General features: G+C 57.7%; 2 protein-coding genes across 3 annotated transcripts in view; both read left to right on the top strand.

Moving 5' to 3' along the window:
- TBC1D10A (TBC1 domain family member 10A) overlaps positions 1-11,668 on the top strand; it is a 30,190-nt gene extending 18,522 nt beyond the window's left edge. Inside the window, exons 2-9 of the mRNA XM_060120782.1 lie at positions 663-762; positions 4,341-4,448; positions 7,876-7,982; positions 8,665-8,779; positions 8,862-8,927; positions 9,627-9,816; positions 9,935-10,089; positions 10,821-11,668. Of these exons, the coding sequence (XP_059976765.1) occupies positions 663-762; positions 4,341-4,448; positions 7,876-7,982; positions 8,665-8,779; positions 8,862-8,927; positions 9,627-9,816; positions 9,935-10,089; positions 10,821-11,291 (1,312 nt within the window). The 3' untranslated portion in view covers positions 11,292-11,668. The remainder of the gene's footprint in view (positions 1-662; positions 763-4,340; positions 4,449-7,875; positions 7,983-8,664; positions 8,780-8,861; positions 8,928-9,626; positions 9,817-9,934; positions 10,090-10,820) is intronic.
- Positions 11,669-11,811: 143 nt separating this feature from the next.
- CASTOR1 (cytosolic arginine sensor for mTORC1 subunit 1) lies at positions 11,812-18,636 on the top strand. Of its 2 annotated transcripts, none has more exons than XM_060120783.1 (9): positions 11,812-14,299; positions 14,894-14,964; positions 16,147-16,334; positions 16,420-16,552; positions 16,827-16,950; positions 17,409-17,522; positions 17,690-17,772; positions 17,868-17,962; positions 18,090-18,636. In XM_060120783.1, exons 1-9 carry the CDS (start codon positions 14,187-14,189, stop codon positions 18,156-18,158), a joined length of 990 nt encoding a protein of 329 aa, XP_059976766.1. In that variant the 5' UTR covers positions 11,812-14,186; the 3' UTR covers positions 18,159-18,636. The 2 variants fall into 2 exon arrangements, with proteins under 2 accessions (XP_059976766.1, XP_059976767.1); XM_060120784.1 differs by lacking the exon at positions 11,812-14,299 and adding an exon at positions 14,397-14,682.
- Positions 18,637-24,646: the final 6,010 nt, after the last annotated feature.

A 24,646-nucleotide genomic window follows, 5' to 3' on the forward strand; every position in this document is an offset into this window, starting at 1 on the left:
AGGGTCAGGTACCCTGGCCCTAGAACAATGCCTGTGTAGCTGTGACAACTGCACAGTTAGTAGATGTACAAACACAAGTGGCATTTGGTGGGGCTTTGAAGTATATTTAGGATTTTGATAGGTAGAGACAACTCAGAGAGCATTCCAGCAAAGGGACTGGCATGAGCAAAGGTTGAGAGGTGGGAAAGGGCCAGGGCATAATTGGGGAAACTATGAGTAACTAGTTTTGTAGAGTGCAGAGGTGAGCATGTTATTTCTGTACTTGTTTGACTAGTTTTTTCATCCAGCTCTGAACCTTGCATGCTGGCCCTGCAAAGAGGCTTATTTATCGGGACAGACCCAGCATGGGAATGCTTTGCTGTGGTGCACAGGTGCAGGCATTCAGGCCTCTGCCCCAGAGAGGCACGGTGACTCCTGGCCCCTTGATGCATTGGGGGACTGAGCACTTGAACCTAGTATCTCTCCAGCCTATGCCTTCCAGGGAGGGGGCTGCATTCCCTCGCATCTGTGTTAGGGTGTCCATGAGTTAGCAGCTCCAAAGGGAACTGCAGGGATGGAGGGCAGGGGGAGGAATGGAGACCAACCAGGCTGGTGGCTGGGGCCTTAGCCAGGGCCTTTGCTTCTCTTGGCACCTCTGACAGGCCCTGCCCTCTGCTCCACAGGCTAGAGGAAGTCCCCCTGGAGGTGCTGAGGCAGAGGGAGTCCAAATGGCTGGACATGCTCAACAACTGGGACAAGTGGATGGCCAAGAAGCACAAAAAGGTGAGGGTCCTGGCCTTGGGCCTCAGGCTGGGAGTCACAGCTCGGGGAGGAAGTAAAGAGGGAAGAGTTGCATCAATTTGGAGGAGCAGGAGCTTCTCCAACCGCCAGCTGCCTTAGGTGTCCCCACCTGCCAGCTTGGAAATGGGGACAGAAGCTGGCTGGAGGGCAGGTCCCAGGTTTCACTTGGTCCTCCTAGATGACTTCAGACACTCACAGAACTTTGTCCTGGAGTCAAACTTCAAAGCCGCTCTTAGCCAAAAGCCCTTCAGGCAGCTTTCTTCAGCTCTCCTGGGGGAAGTCCTTACTGCTGCTCACCACTTATCAGGGAGGACTTTATAACACTAATAATAGCCAATGTATGTTATACACTTGCAGTGTGCTGGGCACTTGACTTGGATAATCCTTACAACACCCCAGTGAGATTGGTGGTGGTAGTATCCGCACTTTATGGATGGTTACAGAATCAAGGTTTGAACCCGGGCAGTCTAACTTTAGTGCCTGCACTCTTCACCACCACAATAAGGGGCCTTCTTTACCCTCTAGATTAATTTGATGAGTTCCCTCTTAACCCCTTGGACAAAGCAAAAAGAAAGAAAAGTAACCTCACAGTTTAATGGTCTTATAAAAATGAAAATAACTTGTGGTCCTTTTCTAGTGGGCTATATTTAGGCACTAGCTCTATCACCCAGTAGGAACATCCTTGCCCACCACATGTACGTGTTGATACTCTTGTCTACCTCAACAGGGTCTACTTACTCCCTGGCCTAGCGGAGGCCTGTCCACAGTCCCACAGCTGGGTCTCTCTGCACAAGTACCCAGTGCACAGTGACCCCGCTGGCCTGCTGTTGTCTGCTGACATGCTGGTCTCCAGGCTGGCACAGCTGGCTGCAGGGCTTCGCAGAAAGCCCAGGACCGAAGGTCACATAACGGCTTGGGCCCAGCCCCACAGCCTCCCTCTCTTCGTGCCTGTGGCTAGCTGTGTGACTTTGGGTGAGTCACTTCACCCTCTCAGCCTCAGTTTTCCTGGTCAAGTGGGAATAACAATCCTGTTGCAAGGCTTCTACTGTAAAGCCCTGAGCCCATGGGAGGAAAGGTGCACCCAGGCCAGGGCTCTTTCTTGCTGTTCTATGTGGGCTTTGGGGCATTCATTTTTTGCTAATATAGAAAAACTTTCACTTTAAAAAAAAATTTTTTTTAGAGCAGCTGTTCTTCAGCTGCTTCCTGCCTGACTCTGGGGTCAGTTTTCCTGCTTCCTCAGTTCTCGGGCTTTTATGCTGAGCTTCAGCTCCCTCTCCACTGTCTGCTGTGGTGACTACTGGCTGGCAGGGAGATGGCTGTGGAATTCTCACCCCAGCCTCCCTCGCAGATGGGGATTCCAGAGGGGAGCCTTGGGGAGCTCCTCTCAGCAGAGCAGCCAGCATCACTTCCTCTTCCCCTTTGCTTCCCTGGCACTGTGGTTAGAGGCCAAGGCTACTCCTGCCCAGCAGGGGCCACTGCAGGAGGCTGCACCCTCCCCTCCCCAGAGGCCCTAGCCCTCTGCTTCTCTCCTGCAGTGCTGGCCCTGGGAGCTCTTACTGCCTTGCTGCACAGGCTTAGGCTTTCCCCATGGTCAGGAAGTTGTGGCACAGGAAGGACAACACCTGCAACAGGAAGTGGATCCAGACCCACTGCACTTATCCTGAGTCCCCAGGACTGGGACCAGGCCCTGCAGGGAGGCAGGCTCTAGCTGGAATTCTGTCTTCCCCTGTAGGGCTCTGCTCAAAGTTTGGCCCTGCCCTCCTGGAGTTCAGCAGGCTGGGTGTGGCTTCACATCTCTCCTTTCCTAAGGCCTTACCTCAGATAATGATAATCCCTTGTGCTTTCTGTTTGCTGAGCACTGTCTCTAGCTTTATCATTGCTGATCCCCACCTTTGCCTCCTCCCTAAGGAGGAGATTATGATCGCCAACACCCCTGTGCTGAGGAGGATTCCAGAGGCCAGAGTGGGAAAGGCTGGCTGTATTCCTGGCTCTCCATCCCCACCTCCCCAGCCTTGGGCCTGGGTGAGGGTGCGGCCTCTTTGAGAACTTAGTGGACTGAAGGTATTCCTGGGCTCCCCTGGGGCAGGCCAAGTATGATAGGGCTGTGATATGTGGGGGCTGGCTCCAGCTGAGCTTGGCCCTAGGGGAGCCTAAAGGGCCTGTGGCTCTGGGCCTCCCTTTGCCAAAGCCTGCCCAGACCAAGCGGCTTCCTTCAGGAGACCCTTGTCCCACAGCAGCAGGAAACTGTTCGTGGAGTCTGGGGCAGTTTCCTTCTGCTCCCTTCCTCTCCCCACTTGGCAGGCAGTCCCAGAAGCTCAACTTGGCTCCTATGACCAGCCACTCTGCTCTTCCCCTACTGCCCTCAGCCTGTCTGCCTGTCTCCTTCCTGGTTCTTGACTCTCTCTGACCCTTGGAAAGTTTTGCCTTGTTTGTGCTGGTCATCAGGAAGCCCGGGTCTTCTGTGCTCCCTCCTCTGAGAGCTTCCATTGGGACTCTTTGAGGGGGTTTCCAGGTGAGGGGAAGTTAGTTAGGTGAGAGCCTGAGGCCCAGGGCTTCTGTGTCAGGCATCCTTCTGGGATTGGAGGGGTGGAGATGAAGCCATCATTTATTGAATTCAGACTGTGTCAGGCTAGTCATGTCCCCCCTGCCACCACCCCACTTCTAATAGAATCCTAGTTGTTATCATTTTGATCTTACTGTTGATGAGAAGTGATTGGCTAAGTAAGGTCAGCGCTGTGAGTAGTGGGGAAAGCCTGTGCCATTTTATTTAGCAAGGGTTGGAATCAGGACTTGTACCCAGGCCAGCTGCCTCGGCCGCGGTCTGGTAATCCTGGGAGCTTAGGGTCAGGGAGAGCAGAAGAGAGGGGATTCTTGACCAAACAAAGAGGGAGCCATTTTGATCAGCTCCCATCTTCCTTCTGAATTCTGCTGAGGTCTTTTCTCTAGGCCGGATGTGTCCTGCCACATAGCTGCTTAAACAAACACTCCCATGAAAGTGCCCAGGCCATGTGTCTGGGCACATTCTGGGTCATCTCGTGAGCTACTCACCCTGTGTCTGAGCTGTGTTCCACATTGTGCAGATCCCTTCCTGGTGACATCCCATGGGGATCCTCTAACTTGTATGGTTCCGTTTTGATTCAGTAAATAGTGATGGGGATTCATAATCCTGTGGTAGACTTCAAGAATACCTGTGTTGAGGACTTCCCTGGCGGTCCAGTGGTTAGAACTCCGTACTCTCACTGCTGAGGGCCCGGGTTCGATCCCTGGTAGTCGGGAAACTAAGATCCCACAAGCCGCACAGCGTGGTCAAAAAATAAAAAGAATACCTGTGTTATCACTGGACCAGGGAACACGGGGACTCTGCCATCACCTGGTGGCAGCATATCTGATTGCAATATTGTAGCAACAGGGGAGAAGTCCTCTTTTCTCCCCTTTTCGGCTCTTGCTGACATGCTCACTGAAGGCCTGACAAGCACCAGCAGAAGGGGTGGGCTAGCACACAGCCTCTGGGGGAGCAGCCCAGTGGGATGCATAGGCACAGCCCTCGTTTTGACTTTCAGATCCGTCTGCGGTGCCAGAAGGGCATCCCACCTTCTTTGCGGGGCCGTGCTTGGCAATACCTGTCTGGAGGCAAGGTGAAGCTGCAGCAGAACCCTGGAAAGTTTGACGTGAGTTGCCCTTCCTTCACCCTGTCCTCCCTTCCTCGTCTCTTGACTTCCTTTGCGTGGCAGTGATCCTCTGTGTGCTCACCTGGACCTCAGCAGTATGAGTGATTGATGAGATCACTTGTCAAGAGCCTGACTGCCAGGCCTGGTCAGTCTCTGACTCCTGGGGGTACTGCTCATCTGAGGTTCCAGCCCTGAGAAGGCCTCAGTGGGATGGACAGATTTGAAGCTCCCCACTTCCAGCTCTTCCTCTTGACAACCGCCCAGGTTTGCTCTCTTGGACTCAGTGGGCCACCTCCCAGACTGCCTTGGGCCCTGTGCTCTGGGCCTTTGGGGGCCTGCCCAGCAGGGCCACAGAACCCTAACACCTCTTGGCCTCCCGTCCTCTACTCTTTCTGCTGCCTTGTCCAAGCCAGCTAGACATGGTTCACCTGTGTTGCTTATGGGCTTGTCTGCACTAGGGATGGCAGAGCCAAACCAGTATCCTTATAGTTTAGAAGCCAGTCAGGGTCAGAGAGGTTACCCTCTGAAGCCATGCCTTCCCCTCCTGCTGCCCCCTGGCTCCATGATTGCCAGTGTGAAGAATACCACCGCCATTCATGGGGCTTCTTGGGGCCCACGTGGGCTGGGCAGCTCCTCTAGCCTGCTCCTCTAGGGAACTAGGGGAGTCAGTTGGCTTCCCCGGGGTTGCCCTGGCTCACCTGCCAGACTTGGCCCCAGGCATCAGGGTATCTCCCAGGCTCTTGGAGCTGGTAACAGGCAATGAGACAGAGCTGCCAGCCACCAGCTCTTTGTTGACATGCTTCATGCTTCAGTGAACACTCCTGTGCCGCCAAACCTGTTCCTTGAGAAGAGTAGGCAGGGCAGCCTAGAGTTTCTGCCGTTGACCTGGAGGAGGTGAAAGCTGTTTGCTGGCAGCACTTGGCCCCGGGGGATCAGGGGTTGGTGGAGTGTCTGGCCGGGGTCAGACCTGAATCAGGGTGATTGGACTGTCCCACAGAGCACCAATATTGTGCCCCACTCAGGTGGCCTCTGGACTCCAGAGTCTTCCATCTCTTCCATTTCAGGGGGCTGCATTCTGGGCAGAGTGGGAGGTTCAGGGGTAGGAGTCTCACCCCAAGCCCATAGCTTACCTTTGGCTGCCAGAGCACAGGCATGAGAGCCAAGACTTGGGTGGCCCAGTCAGCCTCCTGGTTCCACAGTTAGCAGACATGAACGCATCCTGTGTGAGCAGCGGAGCACGCAGTTCTCTGTGCTTTACATGTCTGGGGAGTGGTACGTCCAGAGAGGAATTGACCACCTCTGTGGGGTCTTGAAGGTTGCTTGTGGGAGGAGGTAGATTTGCCAAGAAAGGCCTTCAAGATGCTCTGAAGCTGAGTGGTGGGTCCCCAAAGCAGTCCTGGGGGCCAGAACAGTGGTTTGTGAACACACCTGGAAGGACTTTGCCTGTGGGTGAGGTAGAGGAAGTGGACGAGGATGAGAAGCTCCCTCTGGCTGCTGTGGGCACAAGAGCCCAGAGGCAAGGGTGCAGTGATGGGGCTGGTGGTGGCAGCATATCCTGCTCCTGTGCTCCCCCACAGACCCAGGCAGCTGACCCCAACCTCAGCTGTCAGGGAAGGTTCCTCAGCCCCTGGTGGCTCCTTCTTCTCAGCATTTGCTACTTCTTCCTCCTTCCTTAGGCAGAGCAGGACCTTCCAGCCTTTTTCTTACTTGGTTTTCTTCTCTGGCTTCACTTCACAATGGCGCCAGCGCCTGCAGGCTCCCTGGGGGCTGCGGTACCTGCATCATCCCCAGTGGCCCACACCTGCCTTTGATTCCCCGTACCCTTTCTCCCTGCAGGCCCTTCAGCTACACCTTTTCCTTTCTCACCCACCCCTGTGTGGCCGAGTGCCTTGGTCTGGTGAGGTAGCCGGTGAGCATATCCTAGCAACTGACCTTTTGGGTTCCCAGGTCCCCACCTCACTGGAACCTTCAGGAGAACTTGTGGGACCCTCCTCTCCCTCCGACAAAAGCAAACCTGCATTGTACTCAGACAGTATCCAGCCCTGGGCCTGACCTGCAGGGTGCATAGGACACACACAGGCCCCCATCTTGAGGGTGTGCGGGGCTCTACAGGTTGCACGTCCACCTCTTCAGCCATGTGCCTGCTCCAGGGCCCTCCGTGGAAGCGCTTGGCCCCTCCCTCCACCCTCCAGCCTCCAGCACTGCGTCAGCTTTTTCTCTCAGTACTTATTCTCTCATGTCAAGTTACCTGGCACCCGAGGGTCCATATTTCAGTGCTGGGACACCCCCACTGAGGGGGCACAAAAGGCAAAAGGGACTTATATGAAGTCACCTGCTGGGCAGGTACCTGGGTCTACACCCATCCATGTGTTTGCTGAGGACCCAGCCTTCCTCCTGGGGGCCTCTCCTGACACTTCCCAGCATGGCAGGCTATGAGTACTTTGTCTGCTTCTCTGCTCAGCCCTCTAGGTTTCCTTCCTGTTGATTTTTTTCTTTCTTTGGTTAAAGTTGAGGTATGAACTTACGTAAAGTAAAATGCACAGATCTTGACCATGCAGTTCAGAGTTTGGACAAATAATAAATACCCATGTAACCAACAAGCAAGTCAAGATATAGAACATTTCAAATGACCAAGTAGTGACTGTTTTGTGTGTAGTAGCTTTGTTTTTATAAATGGAACTCATGCTAAAATGCTCACGGAAGTTCAAAGAAAAGAGTAAAAGTTTGTTGAAACCCCAGCACCCAGAGATAGCTCCAAGGCTAATGGTTTGACAGGTGTCATTACAGTGTTCAGTGCAGCAGGGCACACACACACACACCTTCCTGAATATGTGGCACCACTTGTACAGGGAGATGGGCAGCAGAGGAGTTGGGATTGACAGCTCTGAGTCAACCTGGCTTCCAGGCCCAGCAACACCGTTTTTCTAACCACGAGGCATTGGGCAAGTAGCTTTTCTTTGATCCTCAGTTTCCTCATCTGTGAACAGTGTAATGATAGGACCTGCCTTTTGGGGGTTGAGGAGGACAGTCAGTGAGGCCCACGGGTGCCATCTTAAACTGTGCTCAGAGTGGTGCTTCCAGGTGGTAGCCATTGCTTTGATAGTCGCCTTCCATCTTAAGGGTGTAACATAAGGTGTCTGAGTCCTGAATGAAGTGCCTAGAGGTTATTTCAAGCCACAGCTATGATGGACACTCTTACCCACACTGGTCTTCCTGGAGCCTGGATCACCTGTCAGGGTTTCCAGGACTCTGCTCTGCTTGTCTCTGCCCCTGCCCAAGCTTTCTGTCCTGTCCTTGGGAAGACCCAGTCTCTGATGGGATCGGGTGGACATTTTCCCTGGTGGTGGGTGCTCCTCCAAAACCTGGGACAGTTGTATCCTCCTAGCCATCCCTAACTCCTAAGAGATGCTCTTGACCTTGCTTCCAGGAGCTGGACATGTCCCCCGGGGACCCCAAGTGGCTGGATGTGATTGAGCGTGACCTGCACCGGCAGTTCCCTTTCCACGAGATGTTTGTGTCCCGGGGGGGCCATGGGTGAGCAGGCTGGGCCTTGTGGGCTGGAGGTGGCTCTTCGCCCTTTCCCTCAGGGGGAGAGAGGAGGTAAATGAGTTTGAGGGTATCTTGGGGTCCCAGGAGTTGGGGGCCCCAAACTACACTGTTAGTTTCCCCTCTTTGGTTTGAGTCTGATGGGTCCTCTTAGTTTCTCCTCTTACGTCTGGGGCAACTTCATCATTTACTCCCCAGAGTGCTAGGGCTTGCCTGGCCTTGCCTTCTTCTGGAAACAGGTTTTGGTGGGGAGAAAGAAGGATAGAGAGAGTTGGGTGGGCAGAGGGTATGTAGGAGAGGAGAGATATGGCAAGCCAGGCCCTGGGACCAAGACAGACATCTGGAACAAAGCTGGTCTGACTCAGAGGCCACAGCTGCTGAGTGAGGGGCCCACACTTCCAACCCAGACACATCCTTACCCTGTATCTGGCATCTTGCCCTGGCCCTGACCCCTGCTTTCTTTTTGAGCCGCTGCCTTCACCTGTCAAATGGGGGAGGTGAGAGTCGATGTGCTACAGTGGGAGACTGACCCCTTGGTGACCACAATCAGGTCACATCCCTCTCCAGGGAAGTGCAATTCTGAGACAGGTCCGATCTGGTGGGGCACAGGTGAGGGTAGTGGGTGGCAGAGTCACACCTGTCATTCCTGCCCCGCTTGGCCTCTCCACAGCCAGCAGGACCTATTCCGTGTGCTGAAGGCCTACACACTGTACCGACCTGAGGAGGGCTACTGCCAGGCCCAGGCGCCCATCGCCGCCGTCCTGCTCATGCACATGCCTGCTGAGGTACCACCAGGCCTCGGGCGGGCAAGCGGCTGGCGGGCAGGGAACAGCCAGCAGCAAGGCCTCACGTCTCTTTTGCCCACAGCAAGCCTTCTGGTGCCTGGTGCAGATCTGTGAGAAGTACCTGCCCGGCTACTACAGTGAGAAACTGGTGAGTACGTGCTGGGCCTGGGCCCTGGCCTCAGACCCGCCCCAGCCTGGATGCCCTTTGTCTAGGCCTTAACTCTCTAAGCCATTCCTGTCCCTGCTTAAGTCCTTCCCAGACTTCTGTTGCTTTCAGGCTGAAGTCCCAAGGCCTGCCAGGGTCAGGGCTCCCAGGCTCCAGCCTCATCAGTCCCACACTCCCTCCGTTGCTGCCTCCAGCCGCAAGGCTGTTGGGCAGGATCGCTGTTCCTCCAGTGCACCGAGTTCCTCCCTGCCTTGGCCTTGTCATAGGCTTAAACCTCTGCCCCTTTCCTTCCACTTCTAACTCTACTTTTCCCTCAGCTTTCAGCCCTCCGGAGCTGTCCTTGACTCTGACAGGTGGCACCTCCGGCACACGCTCCCCCAGTGTTCCTGTTCCTGCCATGTTCTGGTCACTCAGCCCCCTCCCTCTTCCCTCCCTCTGGTCTCATTGCTTCTGTAATTCATGTCTGTCTGGCCCTCTGCACGACATGCCCCATGAGGGGGACTTAGCTGTGTCTGGTTGGCTCATTGTTGTATCCCAGCACCCAGCATGAGCTTGACACCCTGCAACATTAGCCGCCTGAGGAACGAATGGATGCCTGCCTGGAGCTGGGGCCGGGCGTAGTTCCCGCCCTGGCTGCTGTGGGCCCATGGTTATGGCCCTGTGGCTTCACTGTCCCCCCAGGAGGCCATCCAGCTGGATGGGGAGATCCTCTTCTCGCTGCTACAGAAGGTGTCTCCCGTGGCCCACAAGCACCTCAGCCAGCAGAAGATCGACCCGCTGCTCTACATGACAGAGTGGTTCATGTGTGCCTTCTCGCGCACCTTGCCCTGGAGCTCCGTGCTGCGTGTCTGGGACATGTTTTTCTGCGAAGGTACTGGGCTGGGCTCAGGGGAGCACCCTTGCCCCCAGCCCAGCCCACAGGAGGCCTCTGTTTCCAGAGAAACTCTCTAAAGGACCCCTTGCACTCATTGCCCGCTTCCCCCATGCAGGAGTCAAGATCATCTTCCGGGTGGGGTTGGTGCTGCTGAAGCACGCACTGGGCTCCCCTGAGAAGCTCAAAGCCTGCCAAGGCCAGTATGAGACCATCGAGCGGTTGCGGAGCCTCAGCCCCAAGATCATGCAGGAGGCCTTCCTGGTCCAGGAGGTACAGCCCACACCTTCCCCTCGCCACCGGGAGGGAGGGGGAGACTTGAGGGCCCTTTGGCGGGGGGCCTGGTAGCCCTCTACCCCTGAGGCCTTGTGCTCAGCAGCCCAGAGCAGTGTGGACAGGCCCCATTCTTCTGTCTGAACAAGAAGAGGGGGAACAGGCCTAGGTTCTAGGGAATAAAAGTAGGTGCAACCCACCACCCGCATCCTCCCTGGCCCTACAACCACGGCCTTGGCTTTCTTTTCTTATTTTTGTGGACCATTTTTAAAGTCTTTATTGAATTTGTTACAATATTGCTTCTGTTTTATATTTTGGTTTTTTGGCCCCGAGGCATGTGGGATCTAGCTTCCCGACCAGGGAAGCGGTCCCGACCAGGGACCCCCTGCACTGGAAGGCAAAGTTTTAACCACTGACCACCACCAAAGTCCCAGCCTTTTTTTCTTTCTTTTGTGGATTTTTGTCTCTCTGGGGCTGTAATGAGGTGACACATATTTAGGCAAGTGGACTCATGAGCTCTCTCCTCTAAGGCAATGGGTCTCAAGTGCCTGGCTCACCTGGCACTCACTTCTGGGACTTGTGACCACCACAGGGTCCAGACCCGCCACCCTTCCCGTGGTCAGCCTTTAGTGACCGGGGCTTGGGGAGCTGAGGGAGAGCAGGGGCCCAGGCTGGGACGCAGAAAGGGAAGGTTCTTCCTGGTGCCCACCCGCCTGTCATTGCCCCCACAGGTGGTAGAGTTGCCAGTGACAGAGCGTCAGATAGAGCGTGAGCACCTCATCCAGCTGCGGCGCTGGCAGGATACCCGGGGTGAGTTGCAGTGCCACTCTCCACCCAGGCTGCACGGTGCCAAGGCCATCCTGGAGGCAGATCCAGGCCCGTGGCCCACCCTGCAACCTTCACCGTCCATCCGCCTGCCCCCAGATGCCCCCCTCCCTGGTTCCAAAGGCAAGTACAAGCCGCCCAAGCAGGTCCAGAAGGAGCAACGGAAGCAGGCGAAGGCGAGTGGGCAGTGGGACAAGCCCCCGACCCCAAGTCAAGCCAAGGTGGCAGCTGCTGCGGGAGACGCATGTCCCCCACGGGATGTGCACCCAAAGGACCCGGTCTACCAGGACCCCCAAGACTCAGCTCCCCAGGACTCAGCCTACCACTGCTCCCAGGAGAGCCTGACGTCCCAGGAGAGTGAGGACACCTACTTGTAACCCTGGCAGCTCAGGCCCCTGGGCTGGGGTCTCCACACACCTACACGGTTCACGGACTGACACTCCAGGGCTTGCCCACTCTCTGAGGGCCTGGCTGCCTGGCCCCTGGGCGGCAGAGAGTCTAGCTGGCCCAGCACAGATTCTGCCTGAGCCTCCTTATTTATTTTCTCCAGAGTGGAGCTCGGGCCGGCCCAGCTGGGGCAGGCAGAAGTGAGGGCCGATGGGTGGGGCCTCACTCAGCACCCGCCTCCTGAGGGGATGCTCCCCAGGGCTAGGGCACTGACGTGAGGGGAAAGGGAGGGGAAAAGGGTGGGGTGCTCTTTGTGTAAAATAGAAACATGGTTTTGTACAGAAATAAAACAACGCTTGTATAGAGAGCTGCTGTGCAGCTAGGGACTGGGAAGGGGGTGCCAACCCTGGTGCTCAGCATCTCTTCTGCACACCCTCCAGAGCCCCCCATCCTGGTCACAGCCCAGCACTAGAACCTCTCTGAGAAGTACCTTTGCCAGAGGAGATGCCAGGTCTAGGGCCAGCCCTTATTCCTGGCCCCTGTATCCCCTTACTCCATCCCCTCTGCCCCATGGCCACCATCTGCCATGGATGAGGGAGGGTCACCAGTGCTGGGGCAAAGCAGGGCCTGCTCCCAGGCTTTGATGCCTACCCATCACAGAAGGGGAGGGGCTCCTTAAGGAGGTCCTTTCAGGGTCTTCCTCCTCCAAGGGCTGGCCTGGATGCCACTTTGGGCCCCAGTAAGGTACTGAGTGCTCATTCTGGTCAGGTGCTGGTGCCAAGGGTGGGTGATCATGAATGCCCTCACATGCTCAGCCCAGGCCTCCATCAAAGTTAGAGGGGTGCGGGGCGAAATCTGGATCTGTGATAAAAGGTCGCCTGCCATTTACTGAGCACTTATAATATGCCTGGCTGCACTGGTTGTGTCACGTGTTTGATCAGGTAGGCTTTATTATTATCCCCATTTTACAGATGAGGAAACAGAGGAGCTGAGTGGGAAAGATGAAGCTGATCCAGATTTGTACCCAGAGCCCCTCACTACCTCTCCTGACTAGGGTGACCGGACTCTGCCATCGAGGACCCATGCAGGCACTGTGGTCACAACTGATGACCAGAAGGGCGAGGACAGGGTGTCCCTGGGAGAGGCCCCCCTTCTGCTGAGGAAGCAGCTTTTCCAGTCAAACAATAGTGGCTGTTCCTGGCAGGCCACCAAGCTGGGCCAGGCCATGGGGGAGGGGGGAGAGAGAGGAGTAGAGCCTCCCTGGGAGCTTTTAGGCATTGCAGGGCCTCAGCCTGGAACATCTTGTTCTGGTACAGCTGGGGATACTGAGGCCTGAGGAGGTCAAGTGTCGCATGAACCTGTCAGAGCAAGCGATCCACATCCTACCTCCTACCCCTCACCCCTGTGGCTCCCTACCCCATCTGCACCTGCCATCAACGAGATGAGGGGTTCAGAGGACACTCCCCTCCCCCTGGCCCTCCAGGGGACTGGCCAGGATGTGGTGGCTTCAGTGTTCCACTGGGATCCACCATGCCGGAGAGTCCAGCGGGAAAGGTGCTGCCCCACTTTCATTTGCCTACAGTAGAGGCCCCCGAGCAGGCAGGAGGCCTGCTCAGGCCTGCTGGAGCCCAATCAGACCTGAGGCCTGCTTTAACCTGTTTGGTTCAAAGCCTCGCATCTGAGGCCTGCAGACGCTCAGGCCAGACAAGGGCCCCTGGAGCGTGTTCCATCCTGCTAGGAGCCAGCCTAGGTGTGCTGGTGCCTCCTCAGCACTGGGGTTTTCATAGACCTGAGGAGGCCAGCCCTAATGTTGAAATGAGCCCAAGTTGGCACTATCAAGCCTCAGATCTGGGGTGTCTGCCAGTGCTGGGGGGGCCTGCTTGGGCATGAAGCAAGTTTAGATGTGCTCAGGCCACGTAAGTTCTGCTAATGACTGCAGGCTTAAGTCTCTGCTGAGAGTTGAGTACCCAGTGAGCCCCAGATGCATAGCCCTGTTCCCCCAAAGTTTGAGTTTTGGGCAAGTGTTAGGCCTGGCCACCCTCAGCTCCCTACCCCACAGCATACTGCTCAGAGGTGGCTGGAGCCCTCCCTTTTCTGAAAGTTGGGTGAGAGGAACAGATGTGGGGGCCACCAAGTCCAGGTTAGGTTTCACCTTGTCAGTCCACTAACAGGGTTCACAAAGCACGGAGGGGTACGTATCAACACCAGTCCTGGACAGCCCTTGCTGGGGGTCTTTTGTCTCCGCCACCCCAGCCAGCTCTGGTGGCCCTGCACCATGCTGAGCCATGAGAGGAAGGAGGGGGAAAGACGCCAGGACACTGTTGGCTGAGAACCACAGGGTCGCCTGGGCTGCACAGTGGACCCCACCCCTCCATGTTCCACGGATTTGGGGGCAGCGTTCTGTCCCAGCCCAGCCCCGGTTCGTCTTGTGGCCCTCCAAGGCTCAGTGAAATTAATCATAAGATGCGGGCCCAAGGACAGAAATGACCCCAAGCATCCGCTGGCTCCGGACCCCACCGCAGCGGGCGTCCAACGGAAAGGGCGGAGCCCGGAGAGGGGGCGAGGCACGGGCTGGGCCTAGAGGACTCGACGCGGGTGGGGTCAGAGGGTGATTCCCGAGCCACTGACGAGGGGGAGGAGGCAGCAGGGGCGGAGTTCGGCGGGCTGGAAGGAGAGGAGTGTGGCTCCGGCGTTAGAAGGAGGCGTGGCCACCCTGGATTGGCCGCCCGTCCCGCACGGCGTGGCCGTCAGGGAGCTGGCGTAGGTGGCGGCGTGGACTCGGCCGCCCACCGGCTCCTTTAAGCCCCCCGGCACCGCCCCCACCGACCCGCCCCCAGCACGGCCTGGGCCAGGTTGGCAGCGGGGTCGGCTCCGTGCGGGCAGCGATGGAGCTGCACATCCTAGAGCACCGGGTGCGGGTGCTGAGCCTCGCCCGCCCCGGTCTCTGGCTCTACACCCACCCGCTCATCAAGCTGCTCTTCCTGCCCCGCCGAAGCCGGTGCGAGCCCGGGTTCGGGGCACATATGGGGGTGGGCTCCACTGTCGCTTTGGGACGGGGTCGGGAGATTAGGACCGCCGCGGGGCCAGCGACAGCAGGCGGGGAGAGCCTTCTCTGCCACCCTCCCTCCCCCCGCCCCCGGCCGCCATCCGGCCTGGGCCTACGCTCCCTGGGACCGCCGCCTATCCGGCCCCGTGAGGCCCCCTCCCAGGGCCGGTTAAGGCGCAAACAGCCTGGGATGGTCAATGCTTAACTCCTAGTGGTGTCAGGTGGGGGCATTCCTTCCTGGCGACCGCGGGGAGCTTTTTACAGATGCCTCCCATCGGGTCAGAGGGGCTGGTCTTGGGGGCCCAAGGTCCGACGCTCCGGGACTGTCGCCGCGGGTGAGCCTCTCCTCCTTCCCGGAATGGAGGGGCAGGGGGCTCCTGCAGAGGTCGGGGAGGCGGAAAGGAGTCCGCAGTTCCGGAGATGGGGCACACACCCCACTGTCCTGGGGAGAAAACTGAGGATTGAGGGGGCAGGGAGGTGCCCGGCGGGGGTCTACCCGCCCCCTCCGCCCCACCCAGGCTGAAGATGCCCCCGCCCCCCAACCAGGTGCAAGTTCTTCAGCCTGACGGAGACCCCCGAGGATTACACGCTCATGGTGGACGAGGAGGGCTTCAAAGGTGGGGGCTGGGCTGGGGAGGGGGAGTAGGGGAAGGAAACTGCGTTCTTTGCCAGATTCTCACCGAATGTTAGGATCCAAGGTCGCAAGAGCTGGGGCCTTGAAGGAGGATGGATCTGGGTTCGAATCCATTTCCACTATTCACTGGCTGTGTGCCCTTGAGCAAGTCACTTCCCCTCTCTGAGCTGTTTGTTTCCGCTTATGTAAAGTGGGTATAGTTACGGTTCTGATCTTATAGGGTCCCACGAGGGCTTTATAATGGGGCTGTGTGTGGAGGACACTTAGCAGCCGCAGGCCAGCAACAGGGCCTCAGTTACAGTTCTGGAGCAAGAATCGGGTTTCTGTGGCTGTTTCACCACCACCCCCATCTGCCTTTGGACTATTTCTCCTTGGACTTCTCTCCCTGGTGTGGGTCACCCCCTCCTGGACTGGTCTGGCGACTCCAGGAGTCTGAGGGTTGGGGAAGGAATGCAGGCAGCCAGCCCAGGGCAGGATCCTGGCCGGCCTCCTAGCTGTGCTTGGGCGATTAGCAGCCCGCCTGGTTGTGGCCCCTGCTCTGGACTGGACGCCAGCCTGGTCCCTCCCTGGTCCCTGGAGCTGACATCTGCCTTTTACTCCTGCCAGCTTGACCCATCCTGACAGGCCTGGAGCCTCAGGCCAGCCAACTGGGGCTTGGTCCATCCCGCATAGCACCACTTCAGGCCTTAGTTTCCCTATTTGTGCAGCAGAAAAGTCTGGGTCTGCTCAGAGGGAAGGGCGTCCCCCAGCCAACGTGGTCTGCTGGCTCCCCCTGGTGGTGCCATGTGGTATAAGGCATCTGTGAACCCACAGGACACTGTCATCCCATTCTACAGAGGAGGAAACTAAGGCTCAGAGAAGTTAAATCATTTGCCCCAGGTCAGCAAAAAGTAAATGGTGAGGCTGGGATTGGAACCCAGCTCTGTCTGGATTTGGAGCTCCTATCTTAACTGGGAAGTTACAATCCCTGACAGGCCAACACCTGAAGCACCTCTCAGTCCTTGCAGACATGCAGGTCTCAGGAGCAGAACTTGGGGGAGGAAGACAGCTCCAGTCTCCAGACCTGACCTGACCTTGGTAGAACTCTCCAAGGCTCAGACAGGGAAACTGAGGGCAGGGTCCAGCCCTGTAGGCCCTGACTGGGCATGTGCCCCCTGCCCCACAGAGCTGCCCCCATCTGAGTTCCTGCAAGTGGCTGAGGCCACGTGGCTGGTGCTGAACGTATCATCCCACAGTGGCGCAGCAGTGCAGGCTGCTGGGGTCACCAAGATCGCCCGCTCAGTAATTGCACCGCTGGCCGAGCACCACGTGTCGGTGCTGATGCTGTCCACCTACCAGACAGACTTCATCCTGGTGAGTTTCCTGCAGGTGCTGGTGCAGGGCAGGGTGGACATGGGTGCCTGGGGACCCATGTGTTGTGCCATCTCCTGTGGCCCAGGTGCGAGAGCAGGACCTGTCCGTGGTGATGCACACGCTGGCCCAGGAGTTCGACATTTATCGAGAGGTGGGCGGGGAGCCTGTGCCCGTTGCCAGGGATGATTCCAGCAACGGCTTTCCCCGTGCCCAGCATGGTGAGGGCCGCCCTCTGACACCCAGGCCTGGGCAGGGGCTCCTCTTCCCACTGGGCCCCTTCCCTTGTGCAGGTGGGTCTGTGGGCTTAGGGAGACCAGCTGACACTGACCCCCTCATAAGATAGGGAGATGGGGCCAGGAAAACTCAGGCAGGTACCTGCATGTAGACCGTGACCCGGCACCCAGCCCAGGCCTCCTCTCTGGCTGGCCACCAGGGGGCGTCGCAGCCCACAGTCGCCCTTTCACCTGCCACCACCTTGTCCCTCCGGAGCAGGGCCCAGCCCCACGGTCCATCCCATCCAGAGCCCAGAGAACCGTTTCTGTGTCCTCACGCTGGACCCTGAGACGCTGCCAGCCATCGCCACCACCCTCATTGATGTCCTCTTCTATTCACACAGGTGGGCCTTGTTTGCGTTTGTCTCTTTGTCCTCATATCTTGTTCCCCGTGCTCTTTCCCACCACCTTCCGCCCATCCCTTGGTTCTGCGGATTCTGTGCCCTGTTCTGTATCTGGGGTTCCTGGCAGCCTGCGATGCACATGTATCGTGCACTGAGGTTCAGGCAAGGTCCTGATGCCGCAGCTGGAGCCCTCCCCTCTGGTGTGGGCAGAGCCACCCCTGAGCTGTGCCCTGGCAGGCCCTCCGGCCCTGGGTTCTGTGTCTTTGGCACAAGCAGGGTTCATCATCTTCCCCCATCCCCACCTACACCAGCAGGAGGTCAGGGTGCTTGGAAGGGGAGAAAGTGGCCCAGGGACAGGAGGGTCTGCCCAGGGCCAGTTGTGCCAGTCCCTTCCCAGGTGTGGAGGCCAACAGGGAGGTGGAGTGGACAGAGCACCTGAGCCTACTCTCCCTCCCCAGTCCCCCTAAGGAGGCAGCCTCCGGTGGTCCTGGATCCAGCTCCATCACCTTCTTTGCTTTCTCCCTCATTGAGGGCTACATCTCCATTGTCATGGATGCTGAAACGCAGAAAAAGTATGTGACCCCTGACCCTAGGTGGGCCACAGGCCCTAAGTCAGCCCCAGGGAGGGAGGGGGTAGAGCGGCAGACTCCGAGGTCACCAGGCTGACCTGCCCAGGGAGCTCATAGTGGGGCAAGGAGGGGACAGGGGTGCCCTGCCCACTGCCCACCTGCCTCCCCAGGTTCCCCAGTGACCTGCTGCTGACCAGCTCCTCAGGGGAGCTGTGGAGGATGGTGCGCATCGGCGGACAGCCCCTGGGCTTTGGTGAGGGCTGCACCTCATGTGTCGGGGGCTTGGGAAGGGCTGGGGGTGGGGGTGGGGATCAGGGCGATCCACATGGACCTCTCCTCAACCCTCAGATGAGTGTGGGATTGTGGCCCAGATCGCAGGTCCCCTGGCTGCGGCCGACATCTCCGCCTACTACATCAGTACCTTCAACTTTGACCATGCCCTGGTGAGCGCTGCTGGCTGGGGCCAGGGCCCCTGGAGGGACGCTGAGGGGGTGGGGTGGCAGGAGGTGGCCCCAGCTGGCCCAGGAAGTTGGGCAGCCCTGACCCCTCCCTCTGTCCACCTGCCTGCAGGTTCCTGAGGATGGCATTGGCAGTGTCATCAAGGTCCTCCAGCATCGGCAGGAGGGTCTGGGCTCCTGAGGCCCTGAGGGGAACAGCAGCCTCCAGGCTCTCCCCTTGTCCTCAAGCTTCCAGAGACTTCTCAAAGCTTTTTACTCAAGCTCTGGGATGTTCCTGTCGGGGGACTCCTCCTTCCGCTCTGTGTATGTAAGCTGCGTGCAGACACTGGCTCTCACGTGGACACGCGTGTCTGCCCATCGCAGGGGAACACCGTGCTCAGGGCTTCCTCCAGGAAGCCCCTCAACCCATCACTCCCTGCGGGGCCTCGGCATTTGCACATTCCCTGCCTGAGGCCAGAGCCTTCCCCCTCTCAGCGCCCTGGGTGGGCCAGCTGCTCCCCAGAAGGCCTGATCTCCCTTCTGCCTCTGGCTCTGTTGCCTTTCCTGGCCAAGTGGATTCTGACAGTGCCTTCCCTTCCTGGGGCCTCCAAAAAAAGTATTTTTACATCTCTATCTCTCTTCTTTTTTAATCAACTTGTTAATAAAGAGCTTGTAGTGAGCAGGCCAGGCTGTGGTCCTTGGGGTTGTCCAGGCCTTGGCCATGCCTGCCCCACAGCTCCCCAGGGCCCCTCTGCCTGAGGTCCTGGACTCTCCCCGCTCTGCCGGCTCCGGGCCTCACCTCCCTCAGTTCTCACCTCAAGAGCGTAGATGAGCTATCGCTGTTCTCCAGACAAAGGACCTATGCGCTGGGAGGTGGAGTGACTTAGCCAGGGTCACGTGATTCCTGTCCAGGGCTGCCTGGCTCTGAGGTCCAGGCTTTCTCTTCATTACTTGCTGCTTCTGAACAGCCCAGAAGGTTCAGAACAGGGAAGAGACTCCCAGACCCTCCTGCCTGGGGGTCCCCCAGCTTCCCTGGACCTTGGGTGTGGCTGGCCTGTTGCAGAATCCCCTCAAGGAGGGGAGCCCTAAAGCACCTCTCCTTCAGGCTGCTGCCTGCTTTCTTTTGGACCACGCCTGAATTCTTTCTGTCCCTCACGGGAGCAGTCAGTTCTTGCAACCAGGGCTCTCCTGGAGCAGGGGTGGGAGGGGGCCAGTCAGAGTGTGCACCTGGGAGTCTGTACACTGGGCTTCCCCTGGCTGGGGGGACAGGACAGGGGCCTGGAGGCCACCTGGAGCCCCCTCTCCCCTCGATGGCTGCACGCTGGGGCCAGAGGCTCTGCACATCTGGGCCGGGGTTTCCTGTCACAGAGGGGCCACCTCCCTGCTCTGTGAGTTGGGATTCCGCTGTGGCCCGATGGGGCCCCACAGATGTGCTGGGGAGGTTATCGGGTACCCTCAGCCCAGACCCGCCCGCGCTCAGGAAGGGAAGAAGGGTGTGACTTCAGCGTACTCAGAGGTCGTGGTGGCTCCCCAGAAAAGCCAGAACGGGTCCAGACCTCTGGCAGTGCGCCCACCCTGCCCCTGGGAACCTGGGGGCTGAAGATCAGAGGAGCAGGGAGCGCAGCCCAGCCCGGTGAGTGGCGGTCGGGCGCCCTGGGCCAGCCCCTTCCCCTTGGCCTCCGTTTCCCCGAGTGCATTGAGACCTAGGAGGCAACTCCCTCAGGATCCTATACCCTTGGACCCTGGGAAGGGGGTGTTTGTTTGTAGTTTGTCTTTGGGTTGGGGAGGGTCCTGCTTCTCTCCCTGGAGGGGCCGCCCTGGGCCTTGGCTCGAGGGATGTCCTGGGCTGAGATGGGGATTTTAGAACCAGAATTCTTGGGGCTGCCTGACCTGTAGCTAGAGAGCTCCTGGCCGCACGTCCAGCTCTGGGGGTCTGTCCATCTGTCTGTCAGTTTGTGAGTCACTGCCTGATTTGGGTGTTTCTGTCATCCCAGTTTTCCAAGTGTGTGAGGTCTCACCTGATCCCCCACACTGGGTCCTAACCCGGCAATGGTCAGATCTTGCGACTGCCCGTGGGATTGGGCTGGGTGCGAGGCCACAGGCCTGCCCCGGTGGGCTGGTACAACTCAGGCCCAGGCCTAGAGGCCAGCATGTCCACCTGCGTCTCCACCACACGCATGCAATTGTGTGTGGAATTGTTAGCTCCCAGGGCATTAGGGTCCTTGGGGGTCACTGGGCCGGCTCTCGGCCTTCTTGGCAGGTTACAGATGGGGAGAGCTGCTCAGGGAGTGCAGGAGACTGAGACCTCCCTGGGGTTGGGGCACAGGGCTTGGGAAGTGCCTGGAGAACACAGCTTCTCTGGGAAGGGGATATGACCCTGGCCTTCTCGCACAGCTGATGCGCTGGGTGCTGTCTGACAGGTAGGTCTTGAGCTGTCCTGGGCCAGGGGAGGGGGACTCGCAGAACCACTTCCTTGTCCACCCAGGCTCCAGAGAATTCTAGGGAAAAGGAAGTCGGTCTGGTCAGCCCAGGCCTCGGGTTGGGTCATTCATAACTGAGGTTGGGGGCACTTGCTGGCTCACCTGGAGCCCCAGTCCACCTGTCTGCCTCAGCGCGGCCACTCCTGAGCATGAGGCCGAGGACCACGGAGCCTAAGCGCTTGTTCTCAGAAAGATGCAGCCCATGCCCGGGGAGGGCCCTGCCCGCAGTCCCTCAGCCCCTCAGCCCCACGTCCGGCATCTGCAGGGTGGGGGGCTGTTGGGTGGGTGGGGACGGGAGATGAACAAACCTCAGGCGTGAAGAGTCCCAGGCTCATTTCTACCCTTTCTGATCTCCATGCTCATACAGAAGAAGTGACCTCTTCAGCCCTCCTTGAAGGCATTTGAGCAGAAATTCAGGGTTTAAGGTTTTCACCCCCACCCCAGCTGGGTAGGGCCGTGAGGTCCCACGCTCACCAAGTTGCTCCAGAGCGGGGTTATTTTCCTGCGTAGAGGGGAGAATAAGGCCACGCCCTCTCCATGTTCTACCTGGTCCCACCGGGTGGGACTGGTCCAAGCAGGAGGAAGGAGGGGCAGCTGTCTGCAGCTGACTGACTGTGAGCCCAGGGAAGCTGCTTCCCCATCCGTATGTGGGAGAGGGGAGCGGTGTGTTCCATTAATTCATGTATTCAACACACGCTCTCATTATCCCCCTTTTACACAGGGGAAACGAAGCACTTCACAGAGGGGTGAAGTGACTTAACCAAGGTCGCACAGCTGGGCATGGCAGAACCATTATTCACAAAGAAGGTCAATAGTGCCCCTAGGGGCCTGGGGAGGTTCCCTGGGGGAAGGGATATTTTAGCTGAACCCTGAGGGACCAGGAGGATTTTGCAAGATCCCTCTCAATCCCAGCTGTCTGCATTGGTGACTGAGTGTCTACCGCTGGTGGCAATGGGTGCGTGGCAATGGGTGTGTCGGCGGGCACGTGAGGCGTAGCCCTGCCTCCTCCCTGACCCTGGGCTGGGCTGGGTGAGCCCGTTGGGCAGCAGGCGGGGTTTGTGTCTCACTTTCCCAGGCAGGCCCAGGTGCTGGGTTCCCAAGCCAGGGGTATCTTAAATGGGGGTGCCCAGAGCTCCCTTCCCAGGGGGTTGGTCACGGTGCCACATGGATGGGTGTGCTGCACTGGTGTGTGCATTCACAGTGTGCAGGCCTTCATGGGCATCTACAGGCAAGTCTGTTTTGGCCAGAAAGTGTGTGTATGTGTGTCTGTCTACACCTGTGTCTCAGTGTCCGTGTGTCTCAGTGTCCATGTGTCCTTGTACTTATGGCTCCATGTCGGAGGTCTGGATGTCTGTGGCTGTGCATGCATCCAATTTCTTATAAACATCAGCTGTGTGCCTGGCTCCGTGTCTGCATGTGTCCTGTGTATGTGTGGCTGGTGTGTGCATCTATGCCTGTGTGTGAGCATTTGTGGCATGTATTTCTGTGTGTCTGTTTTTGTCTGTGGCTGGGGCAGTTTTTCTATGTCCATGTGTGCGTGCACACGTCTGCATCTTTTGTTTTCACATTCACACCTGTGCCCGTGTACACCCTCTTGTCCACTTTCCTTCTGGGGACCCACTTCCCTCAGGGCCCCCTGCTCTCCCTCTCCCTGATAGCAGAAGGCCCAGCTCCCTGCCGTCCCCTGGGGAGTGGTGGGCTGTGCTGCCCAGCCCCCCAAGCCCTACCTCTTCACCTCTGCCCTCCGCCCCTGGCCGCCTTCCCCCCAGCCTCTCCCGTCTCCCTCTTCCCTCTCTGCCCACTTCTCTGTCCCTCTTCTGTCTACAGCCCAAAGGGAGCCTAGCCCTGCTTTCTGTCCCCCTGTGCATATGCCCCTCAGCCTGAGCTCTCTGCAATGACCCAGCCCCAGTGCCCTCTGCAGCCCAGCACCCCCCATTTCCCAGGGTCCTGAGTCAGCCCACGGTTGTCCTTGCCTGTGTGGCCACCCCAGACCTCCCGCTGGTCTCCCTGCTTGGGTCTCCCTCTCCTCTGGCTGCAGAAGCATATTTTCCCCAGCACTAGTGTGCTCCCTCCCTCCCCTGTCTCCAGCCTTCCGCAGCCCCCCTGCTCTGTCTTTGAGACCAGCACCCCCACCACCACCCCACCCCTGGCCCCCCTCCCCCTCCAGTGTCTCACCTATACTTGCTCTCTCCTCACACCAGGAGCCTCCACTCCAGGCAGCTTCCAGGCCCTGTCCTGAGCTGGCATACCCTGGCCTTTTAAATTTAGGTGTGCCTTTTCTAAGTTGACAAGAGCCCATGCACAGGGACTTCCCTGGTGGCGCAGTGGTTAAGAATCCTCCTGCCAGTGCAGGGGACACACGTTCGAGCCCTGGTCCGGGAAGATCCCACATGCTGTGGAGCAACTAAGCCCGTGTACCACAACTACTGAGCCTGTGCTCTAGAGCCCGTGAGCCATAACTACTGAGCCCATGTGCCGCAACTACTGAAGCCCGTGTGCCTAGAGCCCATGCTCTGCAACAAGAGAAGCCACTGCAACGAGAAGCCCACGCACCACAACGAAGAGTAGCCCCCCGGCTGCAACTAGAGAGAGCCCGTGTGCAGCAACGAAGACCCAACCAAAAATAAATGAATAAATACATTTATTAAAAAAAAAAAAAAAAGCCCATGCACAGGTGCTCACTGGGCAATAACACAGAAGGGGCTGTGGGAGACCCTCTGACTCTCCAGCCCCTTTGGAGTCGACTTCCTGCTTCCCAGCCTCTTGGTTTTCCTGGAGTCGTGTTCTTAACTCTGCCTTAAATTTTTATTTAATTGAAGTGAAATTCACATAATATAAAGTTGACCATTTAAAAGTAAATAGTGGGACTTCCCTGGCAGTCCAGTGGTTAAAACTCTGTGCTCCCACTGCAGGGAGCACAGGGTTCGATTCCTGGTTGGGGCATGATTGCGCAGCACGGCCAAAAAAAAAAAAAGTGAATAGCTACCTCAGTGGCATTTAGTACATTCACAGTGTTATGCAACCATCACCTCTTTCTAGTTCCCAACACATTTTCATCACCCCAAGAGGAAACCTTATACCCCTTAGCTGTCACTTCCCACTCCCCTCCCCCAACCCCTGGCAGTCACCAATCTGTCTTTATGGATTTCAGTATTCTGGACATTTCCTGTAAATGGAATCATCTAATATGTGACTTTTGGTGTCCAGCCTTCTCACTCAGCATGATGTTTTTTGAAGTGCATCCGGGTGGGAGTGTGTGTCAGTACTTCATTCTATTTATGGCTGAATCGTATCCCATTGTATGGACATAACCACTTTTTTTATCCATTATCTGTTGATGGACATTTGGGTTGTTCCCACATTTTGTTAAACTCTGCCTTCTTGACTGTGGGGATGCCCCGCAGTTGTGTTTAATGCCACACACTGTCCCCCTTCTCTTCCTTACACACTTGTCTGTGGACAGGGTGACCTGGCACCAGCTGGTCACACCCCATCACCCATTGAATGGCCACCAGCTGGCCCTTGGACAGAGCAAGCTTTGATGGCCTTTTCTCCCCTTGGAGCTGCAGGAGGTTTGTTTTTTCATATCAAGATAAATGCTCAGAGTTTCCTTAGCGTGTCCCCAAGAACAAGAAGAGGAAGAAAGCAAGTCTTCCCAGCACCTGTCCCAGGTCACTTCCTCCAGACCAGTAATCGGCATCCCTGCAAGTGAGTCCTGCCTCTGTGTCCCAATTTGTAGACAGCCCCATGAGGACCCTGGCTTGTTCCCCCATCTTCTTCCAGCTGCATTCTCTGTTGATCAAAGCTTCTGAGCTTTGTCTGCAGCTGGCACCCAGAGCAGGAGTAGCCCATCCTACTTCCTCCCTCCGTGCCCTCCACCCCTCCTGCCCCCAACCTCATGCTTGTGAGGACTAAGGACTCCCCATGGCAAGTGCCGGGAAACCGGCTCAACTAGCAGAAACGGGACTCTCATCACGTCCTGTGTAGTTGGGACCTGCCATGTGGTTGGCCCTGGCTTTCTGCAGGGACCAGGGACTCAGGGAAATCCCTTGGCCTTCCTGGCTGCACCAGCCACCCTCTTGCCCACTCGGCAGGACCCCACCCCCGCCTCGTGACGTCCCAGCGCAGGAACCCCAGCCACGTGAGGGAGGCGTGTCTCCTGGGTCTGCCGTTATTCCTGGGAAGGATTCTGATTGGACCTGCTCAGGAC

Source organism: Lagenorhynchus albirostris, chromosome 14, assembly GCF_949774975.1.
Source record: "Lagenorhynchus albirostris chromosome 14, mLagAlb1.1, whole genome shotgun sequence".
NCBI classification, from domain to species: domain Eukaryota; kingdom Metazoa; phylum Chordata; class Mammalia; order Artiodactyla; family Delphinidae; genus Lagenorhynchus; species Lagenorhynchus albirostris.